At 43.8% G+C, this 19,305-nt stretch overlaps 1 protein-coding gene across 1 annotated transcript in view; it reads right to left on the bottom strand.

Annotated features, from left to right (window-relative positions):
* Positions 1-5,756: 5,756 nt before the first annotated feature.
* The window catches only part of LOC109281622 (uncharacterized), a 305,799-nt gene continuing 292,250 nt past the window's right edge, over positions 5,757-19,305 (bottom strand). Inside the window, exon 9 of the mRNA XM_059721869.1 lies at positions 5,757-7,256. Within this exon, the coding sequence (XP_059577852.1) occupies positions 7,123-7,256 (134 nt within the window). The 3' untranslated portion in view covers positions 5,757-7,122. The remainder of the gene's footprint in view (positions 7,257-19,305) is intronic.

Raw genomic sequence — 19,305 nt, 5'->3', positions numbered from 1 at the left:
CATTTAACTTACAGACACACACACAAATGTACTAGGAAAAAGCACTAGCACATTTTGTCCAGAATACTTCATAGGTATTTGAAGTGAGACAATGGGTATAAATGTCTATAGGATCCCAGAACCAAACGCTTTCTCCTTCGAGAAATGAAACATCTGTTCGCAGCTAGTCACGAGACCTTACTACTGCAAAACTGGCACAAATTAACACATTTTCTTACATATAACACAAACTGTTTCTCTCCCAAAATGGGTGAGTATTAAGTGGAGAAGCTATTTTACTACTACTTACAGTAAAGCACTAACAGTCATGCTACTGCCCTTCCAAGGATCAGGGTCTAACTTTGTGTGACATAGAGTAAGTCCTCCTGGGAACATAAAATGTACCAGAAATGTGGCATCCTAGGAGACAGTTTAGGTGAGACAACAAGCAGCAGGAACTTTCTGCCACACCAGGCACTTCCATCTTATTGCTGCTTTACCCACACTGTCTCCTGGAATGCCACACTTCCAGGACACTTTTGTTCCCAAAAGGATTTTCTCAGTGTCACATAGTTGGTCATGACTCTAGCAAAAAAATTCTCTATATTCTGCCTTCCAAAAATAAGTTGTATATTGCATTTGGGGGTGCATTGTATGCAAGAAAATATGGTGGTAGAATTGGTAGTGGTCTCAGTATAGGGTGCAGTGCTTAGATAGGCATGAAGCTGAGAAACATCAATTATTTTTTGAAAGGACATTTATTTCCCCCAAAATTTGTGGTTAATTTTAGATTACCTGAGACAGACATTTTCTTGTTCAAACCTCCTCTACCCCCCAAAAAAACCCAAAACATATTTTTCATAAACAAATTTAACATATTAGCAAATATTTGTTTTTATAGGAGAATAGTTATTTTTATTTTTTTAAGTATTAAAATGTACTGTATGGACAGTGTGAATCCTTTCATGCTGCTGCTTGAGTTATACTTGCTGTTCTTTTATTAAATGGCATTATAGAGATGACCTATACCTTTATTGAGCACCATATACACTATACATCACCTATTTATATACACTGTACATGTTCTGTGGTATAAGTTGAGCATCTACCCTGACTTGAGCACCACATGTATTGCTGAATCCCCTTTTTTTGGTGTGGGGGGAAGTTTAAGAGCTTCTGATGAACCAAGTACATGCTGAAGACACTGTTCTAAGTCAAGGAGAGATGTGCATTTCATTACAGACACCATAACATACACATGCTGAAATACTCTTTAGGAATGTTGGGAGCCAAGGAGGAAAGGTGGACTGCTTCATTATATTAATTAAGTAGTTTTCCTAATTTTTAGCTTAATGAACCAAACCTGTAGGAAGGGAAAACTTGTAGTAGGACATTAAAACCTCAGCAGCACAGGAGAACAGGAAACTGAAGTATGATGTCAAGTCATAACACGGGAGAGAAATAAGACATCTTTGGTTTGCTTCAAATCTAAAATCCTTTGTACAGGATTACTATAATTAACAGAGTATACATTTGATAAAATCAGTAAAGCCTTCCTTGTTTCATCTAGGAAGACTGACAAATTAAAAGGTAGTTTATGAGTAACACTTTGTGACTCCTCATTGAAATTTCAATTCATGTGAGATCACACCTACTTTTATTGTTGTTGATGGGAATCTGAAGGATTAGGTAGTCAATTAGGGGCCTGTACAGAAGTTACACTTGTCATGCATTAAGCACAGAGAAAGCTCTCTAAAGCCATAACTGAACACATGTTTATGGCACACAGAACACTTTAAAATGGTGGATCCTGGTCTAAATTAACTATGGATGAATGTGGTATCAGACCAAAGTGCTTTAGGTTAAAGTGCTTTATTGAACTTCTGTACCACATCCTATCCTGAGTCAAGGTACGTCATATTCTACTGGCATCCCAGGAGCTCATCACTCAGCCCCTTGCTAGCCTCAGCCAGTACTTGTCTGCTTCAGGTGAGCACAGTTCCATCCTGAGGCTGTCACAGAGAGGAGACAGAAAAGTCTCTGTCTCCTCACTGCATGGCTGAGGAGGGAAGTGGGAGAACAGAGCCTCCCTGCCATGCAGATCTCACTCCCAGCTTGCTTTAATGGGTCTTGGTGGGGGGTCATGTCTGCATGGCAAAGAAGCTCCATTCCCCCAGCTGCAGCCAAGAGCTGCAGCTCAGGCAGGGCTGCACCACTTTCTGACACACCAGAAACTGTGGCTGGGTAGGAAAAAGACCCCCTTTGCCATGCAGACCTGACCCATCCCCCACCAAGACCCAAGGCTGCAATCTAGTGAGGGTCTGTGTGGCAGAGGGGCTCCTTTGGTCCCAAACTAATCTAGAGCACTTTGAGTAAAGCACTATACTTGGAGCACTTGTACCTCAGGCTTTTTGAATGCCTGTACCTAGCCTACATAGCCTGTTGCTTGAGAAGTGCCATTTGAGTCTGGAGGGCTGTCTGTAAGCCAAAGAGAGGTTTCTCCTCCTTGGCTACCTTGAGGCGGTTGTCATTTTGCAGGAGGAGTTGGAGGCTATTAATGATATGTCTGAGGTGCTCAATCTGGGGGATGTAGGTGACAACTAAAGGAATTCTATTTTCCTAGTCCTGAGGTTGGTATTGTAGCGGGTCAGAGCAAGGCCGAGTCTGGCTCTGTTGATTTGGATGGTTGTGTGTGACAGCTGAAAATTGTGTCTAAGGTGCTTGCTGAACTCTTTGAAGATTAGACCAAGTGTTTTTCTGTCATTTGTTCAGATATTAAGCTATATGTTGTTGCTAAGAGCCTAATTAAAGTCAAAGATGTAGTAAGGCCTTGTATGAAGTAAGGCCTAGTAAATTTAGCAAAGCCTTGAAATAGTAGGCCCTGTGGTATAGTAAAACTTAACCTTAACAATACAATGCAAGGCTTGTACTGCTATTGGTCAGTCCTAAAGAAAGTTTGCAGTGGGAGAATCTGGATGGCTGTAAGTAATCAGCATAACTCAAAAGTTATCAATTGGCTGGCACATCCGGAAATCATTTAGAAGGAAGATACAGCTCTGTGAAAGGAAGTACTAATTAGCTGCTGACCTGGATTAGTGGGCCCGTGGATCTTGAGGAGCCCAAGGACTGAATACTGGGGTCCTTCCCGGTACCCCTTGGACAGCACTGATCGGGGATGCCTGACTTCACTGAGCTTTGTGGAAGAGAAACTTGTCATACATCAGGCATCAGAGGGAACTGCCAATAAGTTGCCAACTCAATTCATTATTGTCTGTCATTATAGCATTATTATTTACATGTAGTTGTGTGTTTGTTAAGTCAATAAACCTTTCTTACCTTTCTACCCCTGACCACACACTCAAACCCGAACCCTCCGCAGGTGGCTGGGACAAGTATGGTTTGAGGATTGTATCATAATTGTAGGAATCCCAGCTCCAGATTCTTAACGTGCGCATACCAGTAATTGAGATCAGAGCAGATATGATTGTAATGTGGAACTTGGCTGTAGATCAGTAGTCACCAACCAGTTGATCGCACCTCTGACAGTCAATCTCAGAGTGAGATACAAAGCTGCAGCTGGTCCAGGAGTAGTGCAATGCCATGTGCATCCCTCCAGTGGGCTGAGCCATGGGGGCTGGGGCAGGTGAGTGGGATGATCCCCCTCTGTACCTGCTGCATCTCCTGCCACTTGGTGAGTGGGGCCCCAGTTGGGTTGGGTGGTGGGAGGATTGGAGCCCCAATGGCTCGTCCAGGCACGTGGTTGGGGGGGGGGGGGGGGGGGGAAACTCCTGCTACATGTTGGGCTTCATGCCCTGAGCCCCACTGCAGCTGCCTCAGGAGCAGTATGACACCATGTACATCCCACCACCAGGTGGCCAGGATGCACAACTCAGCCCAACCCAGCAGCAGGATACACATGGTATCACACTGCTCCTAGAGAAGCTGCAGCAGGCCTCAGGGTGGAAAGCCCAGCATTCAGCGGAAGCCTCTTCCATGCTACACACAGATTGGGGGGCACATGCCCCCCGGGGCTCTGCTGGGGTGCATGCAGAGGCAGGAGCCCCTCTAGCAAGCCACCCGGGCTCCAACTCTCCCACCACCTGGCCCAGCTGGGCTGCAAGTCACCTCTGCAAGGTTCAGTTTTTAGGCTAATTAGGTCTGCTGAGAGGCACTTCCATAATATCGCAGGGATCATGTCCCTGATAGCTCAGGTAAGTGGGTCCAACACTGCATTGCACCAATATACTGCCACACCAGCACAGCTACATTGCTACAATCTTTTCTGTTCTGCTCCCCTGCCCCTTCATTCCCCCACACACTGACCTGCTGGGGAAGGGGGGTATGATAGATCCTGGGTTGCATTTTAATTCAAAAAGTAATCTCCTGCTTAAAAAGGTTGGAGACCACTGCTGTAGATGATGCATCTACTGGTGTGCTTAGGATGAAAGTTAGTGGCATAAAGGTAGCTGTGCAGTTCGTAGGTTTCTAATATAACATGGTGGTGATATGGCCAGTGTAAACTTTCACGTCGATGTCTAGGAAATAAATGTGATGGATAAAGTATTCCAGCATCAGTTTGATGGAGCGGTGGAAGTCATTAAAGCCCTGGTGGAATTTCTTTAGAGACTTCTTCCCATGTGTCCATACAATGAAGATGTCATCAGTAGTGAAATTGGAAGAGGCAGCCAGGACACCAGCCTTGAGCAACATCCCAGGCAGGAGGAGAAAAAAAAAAAAATGCAGCCTATGATACCACCCTGCCCATGGAAGCACTAATCCTCTCCTGTCAAGCTTCCAGGCCATGGTGTTCCAAGTAGTGATGAGCAACAGTCTGTCTGGAACTACAAGGTATGTAATAATACTAAGTCAATGTTTTAACTCCATGTCTGCTGTTTCAAAGTACTTCCTCAAATAAAAGCTGAAATTGTCCTAGCTGTTAAATGGCATGTCAGAGCTGTCAGGGCACCTACATACATGCAGTGAAGCTGCTCAGACACATCATAGCAAACTCAATTAATCAAGTCTGCGGGAATGTGTTAATTACTGTGCTCCATCAGACTCCAACATCATATATATTAGCATCCCTGTGCTGAAAAATGGTAGTGGGAGTGCTTTAAACTACAGCTTGTTCAACAAGCTTTAGTTAAAGCACTCCCACAACAATTTTTCAGTGTGGGAACTCTGATACACAAGATGATTCAGGCGCTTTAATTAGAGTGCCCCCTCCCCCTCCACTCCCAGAGGATGTGTATAAATGTCTTCAGGCTCTTCCTGGAGTTTTTTGTTTGTTTGTTTGGGGGTTTTTTGAAGATATCCTTAGTTCCGTCTTCCAAAAAAAATTCAGCATTACCTGATATCCAAGTACAGTTATAAGGTGAAGAATGCAAAGTTATTTCAAATGTCTTTTCAGTACTGTGTGCCTAATGCAACACAGTACGTAAAATAATAAATAAGCTGCTATATTGTTTCTCCAGAAATAAACAACAGCAACAAAAAACCTCTAGAGATCTGCACAATGGTGCTGCTCCCATCTTACTCAGCTTACAAATATTAACTAAGGAATAGAAAATGCAGCTGTCAGGAATAGAAAAATCCATCTATACTACTTCGTAAGTATGATGACAATTTGTAATAGCAGTACCTCATTATCATGCTGTGTAGAGCACCACATAATTGGCTAAATGCATTATGTTCTTTTCCAATTCTCAAATAGCAGCTATTGACTACTAATGAAGCAGGATAAAATAGGAGAATAACAGGCTGAAACGGGAACAAAATGTGTTTTTTCCTTTATTACAATGCTCTTTTCCTTCCAACTCCAACACCATTTAGGGATCTTTTTCTCTCTGTTTAGTTCTAGAAGCATATCTCCTCCCAGAAACTCTCTTTGTGATGCACTGAAAAAAAACAACGCTGTTAATGGAGACTGTTGCTCATCACAGAACTTCTGATCAGAACAAAAATTTATTTTTTGCTCAATATTCCTGCATTGTTTCTCAGGGCAGTGTGGCTATATTCTATGCCAGTCAATTTCTTAGAGAGACTATTTCTGCAAGTGAAATCCCAAGAGAATATGTTCTTCTGCTTGTTCATATACTACTACAAGATCATTTCAGGCTGGACATAAGGAAGAATTTCTTTACTGTCCGAGCCCCCAAGGTCTGGAACAGCCTGCCACCGGAGGTGGTTCAAGCACCTTCATTGAACACCTTCAAGACGAAACTGGATGCTTATCTTGCTGGGATCCTATGACCCCAGCTGACTTCCTGCCCTTTGGGCGGGGGGCTGGACTCGATGATCTTCCGAGGTCCCTTCCAGCCCTAATGTCTATGAAATCTATGAAATATTTTTGCTTTTCTTCTGTACGTTAAGTAGAGCATGGAGAATTTGTCACCTTAATGAAACTCTAATTATTGTGACTTCTTTCTTGCTGCACTTTCAATTTCCTTTACAAAGCTATTGGTTTAAGACTTTTGTGTATCTTCATTTATGACCTCAGAGCTGCTGGAATAAAGTTCCTCGAACCTACAAATAGGTCCCAGTCCTTCAGGGTGCCTGCACATGCTGGAAGGCTGCTCTGACGTGCTGTAATTACAGTGCAGTGCAGCAGACTCCATTAATCGAGTCTGCTAGTGTGGTAATTAGCTCATTTGATGAGCTTTAGATAAAGCACCCTCACCGCCATTTTTGAAGCACATTGTTGAAACACAGGCACCCTGATACACAAGATGCTGCAGGCGCTTTAATTAGAGCAGCTCTCAGATCCATTCTAATTAAAGTACCTTTACCCCTTCACTCTCAGAGCATATGTAAAAACACCCTCAGTTCTCTGTCAGGCAAAACTCTCAGCACTTTCAATTTTGCCCAAATAAATTTTCCAGAATTGATGCCTTAAAAACATGCATCTTTTCTTTTGTGTATAAAGTGTGAGATTTGTCACATATTTGAACCTGGGATAAAGTCAGTGTCCCATTGAATTCAGATGAATTTCACCCCAATGTGGGGGGGTGTTGGTTGTAGCCAGGTTAATTTAAGGACGTGGGCAGACAAGGTTCTTTGGGTAAATGTAATTTCTTCTATTAGACCAATTACATAGTTGGAAAAAATTGTTCTTTGCAAGCTTTCAGGCATAAACATCCTTCTTCAGCCCTGGGAGAGTCCGTTGTTGTTTTGTGTTCTCCTGGATGGAATAGCTTCATGTTGTGAAGTTTCCATTTCAAAACAGCAAACTTCAATATCTTCCATGTTTTGGAGGTGTTGGTTGTAGCCGTGTTGGTCTGAGGACATAGACAGATGAGATTCTTTGGGTAAATTTGATACTTCTATTAGAACAACTAAATAGTTGGAAAAATTGTTCTTTGTAAGCTTTGAGGCACAAAAACCCTTCTGTATTCAAAACATCTGAATATGTATCTTATTTATCACTTGAGCTCTGCAAATTAAACACCTTGAGTTAAAAAGAGCTAAACATTTTAGCAGCTACACAAACATATCTTAAGTCAACTATTCGTGACATTCAACTATTTAAACAGCAGTTTTTCTATTAAAGCTCAAGAGAAATTTTATTTCATAGAATTTAATTGCCACCCCTTGATACAACACTGCTTTTTCACAGCTCTGTGCATATTTTTGCTAGAATGTATTACACATTGCAATTATTTTAGTAGAGAAAAATTTCATTAGGCATGTCTAATGATGCAAATCTATCAAGATACAGATATCCCAAGAGTAATATAATATTTTAAGAAATCAAGAGCTGTGTTTAATAGCCTTCTGAGAGAATTTTTTGCTGTGAGAACTGAAAGCTGAAAATGGAGCCTTTGAAAAGCAGAAAAGTGTCTCATTCTTGTGTAAGAGAGAACTATTTTTTTCCTTAAGAATTCTGAAGAGCGAAGTGCAAGCTGGCAAAAAAATAAGCATATGATACCCAAGAGGTGCTTCTTTTATGTCCCTTCATAGCAACTGTAAGAAATGATAAAAGAATTCATAATTTTAATATCTCATGCCCTAATTTTACCCCTGACATAATCTTCACTTTTTACTATAAAGCCATCTCAATGACATTTGCCTGCTTATAGGATTGGACCCTTTGTGAAAATTCAAGCATTTTTACTACAAGACAGGGAAATGGAATATTGCTAATAGTATAAAACAAGAGATCTATATTACTATAACCCTAGAGCCTAGCTGTTCAAAAGAAACATCCTGTGTCATTGCCCCCTTTAAAGTTTGACTTTCTTTAAAATTTGAAAGATGCAGTCCTTCAAATGCCACCTTATTGTGTGAGCTCGCCCCCTCCCCCCCCCCCCCCCAGGTTAACGCCTCTCCTATCTAAATTACAGTTTTAAAATGAGATTCTCTCTGCCTTTTCTATCTGATCAGTCAGCTGCTCAGTGTAACTGCACAAACTACTTTAATTGAAGGTAAAATAAAATTAGGCATTCATTTGGGATGATTTAAAAAAAAAATTCCAGGGCTACAGATTAATAACTTCCTAGATCACTTTGCTATAGAGTAGCATGCTTTAAACTTGGATATATTAATCCCCCTATCCTGTTGTTACTGTTTATTTAAATAAAAGACATCTCTAAAAACTTGGAGACCATTTTTTTTCTGCAGTAACATTGGCTTCTGACATAGGGCAGGGGCAAGGCACACTGTTGCTTTTTCTGAAACAGATAACACTGCGGCAGAGAGTAAATGCTACAATAAAAATGAACTCTTATGTAGGATTCTTGTAGGTATGCCCAAAAGTCATAAAGCCTGACAGCTCCTGGACCAGGCCAGCTTGCACAGCTCAAACGTCTGTGATTCTGGGGCATACCCACCAGGGGGACTGCCCCAAGGCCAGGAACTCTGGCATTTCTGGTTGTACACCTTGGGACAGAGCCCTAGTCTCTGTCCATAGAAAATGGAGTTTGAAAGCCATGGGAGCCCCTGCTTCAACTTCACTTCCAATAAACAGTCTAGAAGGCTTCCAGGTTCTCTGCAGTTAGGAGATGGACATTCTGAAACAGGCTTCTAGGGCCTCCGATTCTGGGCCAGTCTGCGTGACAAAAGTTTCCCAGGCACCATCAATCTCAAAAGCCTTCCAGTTGCTCAATGAGACTGACATTCAATTGGGATCAGTAAAAATGAAGGTATTCCAAAAAGTCTGAAATTATTTTTCTTGGGACTTCTTTCATGGGATTTTTTAAAGAAAAATCAAATTGCCTGAAAACCTGTTTTTAGCTACTCTAAATGAAGATTTGATTGAATAGGTGCCTTTTCCAGTGAAGTGTTTCAGTACCTTGTAACAGGGCACCATCTCCAGGGCAGTTGAAAACCCCTGGAGTCCCCCTTTTCTTTTCTTTTTCAGCCTACTCTGGGAACAGTCTCCCCTTCACTCATCTGCTGCATCTAAATCAGGTATATTACTAAATTTTATTTTATAACGTGGTGAGATTCATCCCATGACTGGGCAGTTAGCATTAGGGGCTATAGGCTCTACAGGCAGGATAGAGAAAAGGAAGGAAGGGAGGGGGTGTGGTGCTCTATGTCAAAGAGCAATACACATCTTTTGCCAGCGAAATGGGGTCAGAGGAGGGGCAAGCTGAAGTGCTCTGGGTCAAGATACAAGGGGGTCGTGGGGAGAGGGATTTAACCATTGGGGTCTACTACAGACCCCCCCAACCAAGGGGAGGAGCTGGATCAGGAATTTTCGGGCCAGCTTGCAAAGGCACTTAAGGCAAGGGATGTAGTTGTCATGGGTGATCTAAATTATTGGACATCTGCTGGGAGGAGCAGTCAACCAGGTTGGACCGTTCCAGGAGGTTCCTGGCCGAGATACAGGACCTCCACTTAACCCAGGAGGTACACAGTCCCACCAAAGGAAATGTCCTGTTGGACCTGGTCCTGGCCACAGGCGATGATCTGGTAAGGGGGCTCAAGGTCCTTGACCACCTGGGTGATAGCAATCATCGCTTGCTGGAATTCATCATCCAGCGCAGGGTGTCAAGGGCCTGAAGCAAGGCGGTAGCCCTAGACTTCAAGAGGGCCAACTTCAACGACTTGAGGAGATTGGTGGGAGAGGTGCTGGGGTTCTCGAGGGCAGGGGAACTCAGTGCCCAAGATGAGTGGTCATTCCTTAAGGTGACGATACTCAGGGCCCAAGGGGTGACAATCCCAACAAGAAGCAAGGGGGGCAAGAGTGCCTGAAAGCCTCCCTGGCTCACCAAGGAAGTCCGAGAACGCCTGGTTGCCAAAAAGGCGGTGTACACCCGGTGGAAGGCGGGGGGCTCTCTCCAAAGAAGAGTATACCTCCACTGTTCGGGCCTGTAGGGGGGCTGTTAGGAAAGCTAAGGCGGACATAGAGCTAGGACTAGCATCCAAGATCAAAGATAATAAAAAGTCCTTTTTCAAATATATAGGGAGGATGAAGAAGGCACCGGGAAATGTGGGGCCCCTGCAAGATGCGCTGGGCAATCTGGTGGTTGTGCCAGAGGAGAAGGCAGACATCTTTAACAAATTCTTCACCTCCATTTTCTTGTGTAGGGACTGGGACTCCCCCACCATGTTTCAAGACGGACTTGAGGGGAATGCCTCAAGACCTAAGGTTGAGGAGGACCGGGTTAGAGTGCTTCTGGAGGGGCTGGACATTTTCAAGTCAGCAGGTCCAGATGATCTCCACCCCAGGGTGTTGAGGGAGCTAGCAGGGGTTATTGCTGGGCCCTTGGCACAGCTTTACGAGCGCTCATGGTGCTCGGGCCAGGTGCCAGATGACTGGAAGATAGCCAATGTGGTCCCCATCTTTAAGAAAGGGAGGAGGGAGGACCCGGGCAACTATAGGCCCATCAGTCTTACCTCAATCCTGGGGAAACTCTTTGAGAAGATCATCAAGGAGCACATCTGTGATGGGCCGGCATTGGGGATGATGCTCAAGGGCAACCAGCATGGTTTCATTAGGGGCAGGTCATATCAGACCAACCTGATTGCCTTTTACAATCAGGTCACAAAAGCATTGGATGCAGGTGTCGCCGTGGATTAGTCTTTCTGGATTTCAGCAAGGCCTTTTACACTGTCGACCACCCCGTCCTCATTAAAAAAAATAGGCGACTGTGGCATCGATGCCTACATGGTCAGATGGATTGCTAATTGGCTGAAGGGTCATACTCAGAGCGGGGTGGTGGACAGGTCATATTCAACCTGGGGGAAAGTGGGCAGCGTTGTCCCCCAGGGCTCAGTCCTTAGGCCCGCACTGTTCAATTTCTTTATCAGTGATTTGGACGACAGGGTGAAAAGCAACCTGTTCAAATTTGCTGATGATACCAAAATTTGGGGTGAGGTGGGCACACTAGTAGTGAGGGAAAGACTGTAGAAAGACCTGGATAGGTTGCAAGGGTGGGCTAACAAAAACAGGATGCGTTTCAATACGGACAAGTGCAGGGTGCTGCACTTGGGCAGTAGTAACCGGCAACACACTTATAAGATGGGAAACTCCCATCTTGAGAGCACAGAGGCAGAAAGGGATCTTGGAGTCATCACTGACTCCAAGATGAACATGGGCTGACAATGCGAGGTCACGGTCAGCAGGGCTAACCGGACCTTATCGTGCATCCACAGGTGCATCTCAAGTAGGTGCAAGGAGGTGATCCTCTCCCTCTACGCGACACTGGTCAGGCCACAGCTGGAGTACTGTGTCCAGTTCTGGGCAGCCCACTTCAAGAGGGATGCGGACAACATTGAGAGGGTCCAGAGGAGGGCCACCCACATCTTCCGGGGACCGCAGGGCAGACCCTACAATGAGAGGCTATGGGACCTGAACCTGTTCAGCCTTCACAAGAGAAGGCTGAGGGGGGACCTGGTGACCATCTATAAACTCACTAGGGGGGGACCAGAAGGGTTTGGGGGAGACCTTGTTTCCCCTAGCGCCCCCCCGGGATAACAAGGAATAATGGCCACAAGTTGTTGGACAGTACATTTAGATTAGACATCCATAGGAACTACTTCACAGTTAGGGTGGCTAGGATCTGGAACCAACTTCCAAGGGAAGTGGTGCTGGCTCCTACCTTGGGGGTCTTTAAGAAGCGGCTTGATGCCTACCTGGCTGGGGTCACTTGAGCCCAGTTTCCCTCCTGCCCAAGCAGGGGGTCAGACTTGAAGATCTACAAGGTCCCTTCCGACCCTACTTCTATGATATATATAAATCTCATTGCAAAACTACACATAGTTAGTTAGATAATTAGATAGTTCTGACAACTACCTAATCAAATACTTTGACACTGCTTAATTACACTCAACAAGTGAGTTAGTAAAAGCAAAGTACGTTGTCAAGCATAGCTATTTTTTGCAAGATCCAAAACAAGGTCAATATATGTGTGTAATTAATATTAATTGTTAATTTAACTTTTTTTTCTTCTTTTGGTATGAAGCATTCCTTAGCCCCAGCCCTCCCATGCACTAAATCTGTTTGCTCATTCATTCATTCATTCATTCATTCAAATTATATGGCATTCTTCCCAACAAAGGCTCAGGGCAGCTTACAGAAGACAACTTATAAAACAAGCAAACAAGAAAACAAAAGAGGATAAACAGAAACTAGAAGCTAAACAGTGGTAAGATAAAAACATATAGAAACTCTTGTTCCCCAAATAATGTCTGCTAAACACTGTTACAAATAAAAAAAAGTCTTACTTCCTTTGTTTTCCTGAGAAGAGTGCGATCCAGAAGTGGTCCCCATCATATTCTGCAGCATGGAGATCTCACAGTAGCACAGAGAAGCACTATACTAGCTCAAAGCAACATCCCTGACCTATTACAAGACATATAGTTGGGAGAATTGTTTGTAGATAGCTAGTACTTCCAGTCATCAGCAACTGAAACAGATCTTGGGCCATAAGTAGCCAGCAACATGTTGCAGTCATTTTTAGCTGTTGATTGAGTCTCTGTAAATCACATATAAATTACTGCATGTTGCAGTTAGTATATGCCCTTATAAACCTGCACCACACCAGAATCCTTCTGAATTTCTCAGTTATTTCACATGTACAGACAGCTATACAACTTAAAGCTATGGCAAGAAATGTTCTTTGCCAAGACACCTTCCTAAACCTATGCAATCATCTGCCTCAGTAAAAGTCTCACGTATGTAACTTTAAGCTGAGGGAATATGAGGAAATATACTTTCATGACAGTATTCTATGCGAGTTCATAAAGAAGCTGATGACTGAACTGTGTGTTTTTATTATAAAAGCTGCTGGAGCATATGGAATAAGGCAGAGAGAGGAAATCCATGTAAATCAACCTGCATCTCAGAATCAAACGTAGTATCCATGATGTTTTGAATAACTACTGAACACTTACTCTGATAGCATATACCAACTCGAGCATTAAGCGAGCTACAGATGAGATAACTGAGTAGTGCTCAATGGCAGTGTTAGTTGTTAAGAGATCCAAGTATAGGTAACCAGAAGAACCCTAAAGTAACCAGTTCATGCTATAAAAACATAGGCAGTAATGCCGATGTTCATCTAGAGCTTGATGCAAATTGTGCCTAATCTATAGGTTCTGAAATCTTGAGTAGCATCCAGGCACCTAAGCTCTTTATGCTTGGTGCCTGGATGCAGGGTGTAAGATTCAAATATAGGGATGCAAAAATAGCTGCCGCCACAGCTGGCACATGGCTGCACACCCACTGCCAGCAGCATTGCAGCAGGCACTGCCCTGTGCATTGAAGCTGCCAAGAGCATGGATCTGCCCTGTTTTGTTACGGAGTCTGAAATACCACCTCTCTCTGGAGCTTAGAAGTTTAGTAGATCTACTTAGATGTGTAGGGGGACATTCAGATGAGTGTGCGCACGCACACACTGCACATGCTGCACACATGACTAATTTGCAGCACAGGGTGGACATTTGACACAGGGAGATCCTGGTGCCAATAAAACCTGCAGCAGAAAAAAAGCGGAGCGGCGTATGTGACAGCAGCATGCACTTCCCAAAACCAAAGCCAGGCCAGCTGGAGCCACAGTCCGGCTGCCGGCCACACACTCTTCTGCCAGATCACTGCTGGAGCCCCAGGAGGCCCTCAGAACCCCAGACAAGACTGCTGGGGCCAGCCCAGGTGCAACCTCTCCTACTCAACCTGGGGCAGCCTGCTGCACACCAGAGCATGCATTCACAGGCATTCCCCGGGGACAAGTAGCAGTAGCACATATTTTGCCACTGCTGTTTGTCCCCACAAAAATGTACATGCCTCCACATCTGGATCCAACCTAGGAGTTTATTCTTCCTTTTCAACTTTCAGGTAGATCAGAAAAGGGAAGTTCACTAATTGAAACTAACATTAAAAGTGGAATTTGGCATTGCTAGTACAGCTCTAGTTCATTCTCCATATGTACTGAAAGCATGTTATAGCTTTACCTGCATGTATTTTATTCAGACTGAGGGGGAAAGTGTCAGAGAAAATAGAATGTATACCTCCTAAATGAAGAGCTCTTAAAAGTTTAGCACACAAAATCTTACTGTCATAACCCCATATACTTTCCCAACAGGCTGCAACTCACAAAAGGATGTATCCAGACATCAGACACCCATTTAAAAATAGCTTTCCCAAATCCAGGCTCTCCCACTCCCTGATGTTCTGTTGTTGAGAACTATGAACTGACCTATGAGTAGGAAGGGACTCCTACTTCCATGTTACCAATGCTCTTGAGCAGCTTTTCTGTTTCCTTCCTGTTCCATGTTCAACTCCATGTTATTCCCCTCTCAGAACAGAGGGGAATAATTACTTCCCTCAAACTGCTGGCAACACTCCTACTAATGCAGCCTAGTATGCTGTTAGCTTTCTTGAAACAAGGACAGACTCTTGACTCATACCCAGTTTATTGTTCACTGTAACCCCCAAGTCCTTTTCAGTAGAGATGCTGCTTAACCAGTTGGTCACAAGTCTACAGCGGTGCACAGGATTCTCTCATCCCAAGGACAGGACTTTCCATTTGTCCTTGTTGGACCAAAAGAAATCTCATGAGGTTCAATTTGTCTAGGTCACTCTGAATCCTAGTCCTGTTCTCCAGCATATCTACTTCTCCCCCCAGCTTGGTGTCATCTGCCAACTTGCTGAGGGTGCATTCTAGGGCTGTGCAAAATGCCTGCCTTTCATTTGGGTTTCAGATTCGGCATTTCAGAGGGGCAGTGATTAATTTCAGTGTTTCAAATTACTGTCCCGTTTCATTTTGGGTGAAACTGTTTTGGAATTTCAATGTTGTTTTAGTCATAAGCTATAAGAGGGAATCATAAAACTGCCTATGACAAGGGGCGACACATAGGGGGTGCATATGTATCCCCTGGGATCACTGGTGCACCCCCTGCCAGGCCGCACTCCCTGTTAAGTCAGCAGGCAGGGGACAGGTGGGAGCACCAGTGGCCCCCCCACAGGTGCCAGCTGGGGAGCAGGGATGCCAGCAAAAGCAGCTGCACCACTTCCGGTCAGCAGGATCAACCACTGAGGGAACACTACCCCCCCCCCCCGTCTGCCAACTAGCTGAGGGTCCAAAAAGCCTCCCACAACAAGCCTACCCCCTGATTCCCCAGCCCCCAGCTCAATTTCCCAGCCCCTGGTTCAACTCCCCAGCCTCTGATTCATTTCCCCAGAACTGAGTTGGAAGGGACCTCAGGGACGGACCATTATCACTGACCAGCTACACACATCAATATCAAAGCAGTCCTTCCCTCTCTTCCCCCTCCCTTTTTCCCTGCAAGCCCAACTCCAAAACAGCTCCGAAACACCTGAAATGTTTTGGAAACATCCAAATCATTTTGGAAAATTTATTAAATGTTTCAGATGGCCTGTTTCATTTCAGAGCTGTTTCGGAGTCCTGCATTTTATTTCAGATTCAGTGTTTCAACCATCGAAACATCTGAATCCAAAATGAAATGAAATGAAATGAAACAGCTGCCAAAATTTCACACAGCCCTAGTGTATTCCATCCTATCTTCCAGATTGTTAATGAAGTTATTGAACAAAGCTGGCCCCAGGATCAACCCCAGGGGCACTCCACTTGATACCAGCTGCCAACAATATATCAAGCCATTGATCACTACCCATTGAGCCAGACAATCCAGCCAGTTTTCTATCCACCTTACAGTCCATTCATCCAACCCATACTTCCTTAGCTTGCTTGCAAGAATGCTGTGAGAAATCATATAAAAAAAAAAAAATCTTGCTAAAGTTAAGGTATATCATTTCTACTGCTTTCCCCACATCCACAGAACTAGTCATCTCATCATAGAAGGCAATCAGGTTGGTCAGGTATGACTTGCCCTTGGTGAATCTATGTTCATTTTCTTCTCCTTCAAGTGCTTAGAAATGGATTCCTTGAGTACCTGCTTCATGATTTTTCCAGGGACTGAGTTGAGGCTGACTGGTCTGTAATCCCCTGGATCCTCCCTTTCTGAAATAAGGGCACTATATTTGCCGTTTTCCAATCGTCCAGGACATTCCCCGATTGCTTCTGGGGTTCTAAGTTGAATATTCTCAGTATAACTTTTGCTTTCCCTCCTAGGAATGAGCACAAGCAGGAACTGGCACAATGACTTGTCCAAAAAAAACCACACAATGAATTGTAAATTCTCCCAAAACAGCCATACAGGAATAGAACTCAAGCATTCTTGAACTACGAGGGAACCAACTGCTCTATAGTTGTCAAAAATCTCAAAAACCCAGCACAGAGTTGGTTCAGAGCTATACCCGGGACGTCATTCTCCCCTTGTACTCGGCCTTAGTGAGGCCGCAGCTGGAGTACTGCATCCAGTTTTGGGGTCCGCAATTCAAAAAGGATGTGGAGAAGCTTGAGAGAGTCCAGAGAAGAGCCACATGCATATTCAGAGGTCAGGGAAGCAGACCCTACGATGACAGGCTGAGAGCCCTGGGGCTCTTTAGCCTGGAAAAGCGCAGGCTCAGGGGTGATCTGATGGCCACCTATAAGTTTATCAGGGATGACCACCAGTATCTGGGGAAACGTTTGTTCACCAGAGCGCCCCAAGGGATGACAACTAGGTCGAATGGTCATAAACTACTACAAGACTTTCAGGCTGGACATAAGGAAGAATTTCTTTACTGTCCGAGCCCCCAAGGTCTGGAACTGCCTGCCACCGGAGGTGGTTCAAGCGCCTACACTGAAACACCTTCAAGAGCAAACTGGATGCTCATCTTGCTGGGATCCTATGAACCCAGCTGACTTCCTGCCCTTTGGGCAGGGGGCTGGACTCGATGATCTTCTGAGGTCCCTTCCAGCCCTAATGTCTATGAAATCTATACATTTCAATCTCTATTTAGACACCTAAAATGCTAAGGGCCTAACATCAGAGACACCACCATTGGATGCAAAGGAGTATGAATATATAACATAGGACAATTTAGGTATCTGAGGGCATATCTACATATCACCCTAAAGCAATGTAGCAATGGACTACATGGCTGTCTGGGATGCTGTGGCAAGTTATAGTACTACTTATGGAAGTACTAAAACACAGTGCCATTGCAATGTTGCTGTACAGCAGTGGCTCCCAACCTTTTCTTGCTGCAGCCCTAAATCTGGGTCGTGAACCTTGCTCCCACCCCCACCTCCGTTGCCAACTCACTTATGCCCGGCAACACCAGCAGAGCCCAGGCTGGGCTCAGATTGCATGGGGCAGCAGTGGCAAGAGCCTCTCAGACCATGAGCCAGGAGAGACCTGTAGATGGGAGGAGCAGAGAGAGGGGCGGTCCCTTCCGCAACCCTGATTTGTGTTGTGACCCAAGTTTGGGAGACACTGCTGTACAGTGACATGTTAATGCCCTGGCATGAGACATCCTGATTCCAGTTTACAAACTTTGGACCAACATCCTTGTTATGAGAAAGGGTTACACAAACTATAAAGGCTATATAGACTAGATATTTATATTTATTGCAGAGACACTATTTATGTGGCATTTACAAAAGCTATTAAACTACAATTCAATTAAATAGAATCTCCTTCATAAACAATCAATAACTCTTAGTAGCAACACATCACTGCCCTTGTTCTTTGATGCCCCTAAGTGGCTATCACTATTTGAATACAGAGTAGGAAGAATAATTCTATGGAAAAGTTGCTAGTAAGAGCATGTTTCTCTGCATTTGTCGACTGCATTGATTTTCCTCACTTCTCCACTCTGTAAAAATATTCTGTACCAATAAACAAACTAGAAGTGCAAAAATAATATTACACAACTAAAAATCTACTGTAACCAAAAGATCTTTTAGAACCTTGTTGGCATTCATACCATGGTTTTATTTTCCTCTAGGGAATGGTAGGCTACCTCTTTCACTCTTACCACCTATGTTAAAAGCTTAGGCATTTAGATTCATTGCTGGAAAATGAGAACAGGATCAATATCTCATCTATTTTGTGGCAGTCTATTTTTAAACCAGGAAAGCTACTTGCTTAATTTAATGTTCATGAATAGAGTTTTTGGAACTCTTGCAAAAAATGTGACCAATCTGGCTTTAAAGTAGCCTTTAAAGTATTTGTCTTTGTAAAGACTTGAAGGTGTTTTAGCGTATTTGCAGGTCATCAGTTCACAACGCTTCATATTTCACTTCAGAGACTTTGTGTAGGATGGGGAAAAGCAATGATTCCTAAATTATTTAGCACTCTATTCTATGGACATATCTATTCTGCCTTCCTGTCGTGTCCGAAACCTCTGCCAAGAATCAAGACATGCCTATTCATTCCTGCTCTGCCAGAATCCAAGCAAAGTAATCAGGCAGAGGAGACAACAGTGAACATGTCCCTCAAGGCTCTTTTACTTAGGTTAGGCTGAGACCAGTACTCGGACACATTTTCAGGAATCCTTTATAACATCAACTTTGCTTCAGTGGGGCTTGTTTCTCAACAGCAGTCCCGAGCTCCACAAACACTCTGCCTTCCCTTTCATTTTAAGTAAAATTATTAAATTGCTGCCTATAAAAAGACACATAGGACTAGAACTACAAGTGGGATTTGATTGTCTAAGGACTGGCAACAATTATATCTTGCTTCAAACATATATGCTTAGAAACAGTTTGTATCACTTCAGCTTTCATTTCTTTAGGGATGAGTGTGTGCCAAATTTTGCTGCCTGTGTTGAAATGCAGATTCCTAAAGAGCCACTATATCTAATCTACAGTGATCTGAAATAACAGGGAGGCTTGTCACATCACATAACTATCAGCAGGAGTAATAGTACAACAGATACCACAAGAAGAGGAAACATAACTTTATTATGACTAAACAAACATTGAAACATCCTATTCTAGACCAAATACAAAATTTGCAATGTTTTGATTG

The sequence above is a fragment of the Alligator mississippiensis genome, chromosome 2 (assembly GCF_030867095.1).
Source record: "Alligator mississippiensis isolate rAllMis1 chromosome 2, rAllMis1, whole genome shotgun sequence".
NCBI lineage: Eukaryota > Metazoa > Chordata > Crocodylia > Alligatoridae > Alligator > Alligator mississippiensis.
Note: the sequence above shows the minus strand (reverse complement) of the source record. Positions and strands in the feature narration are given on the sequence as shown.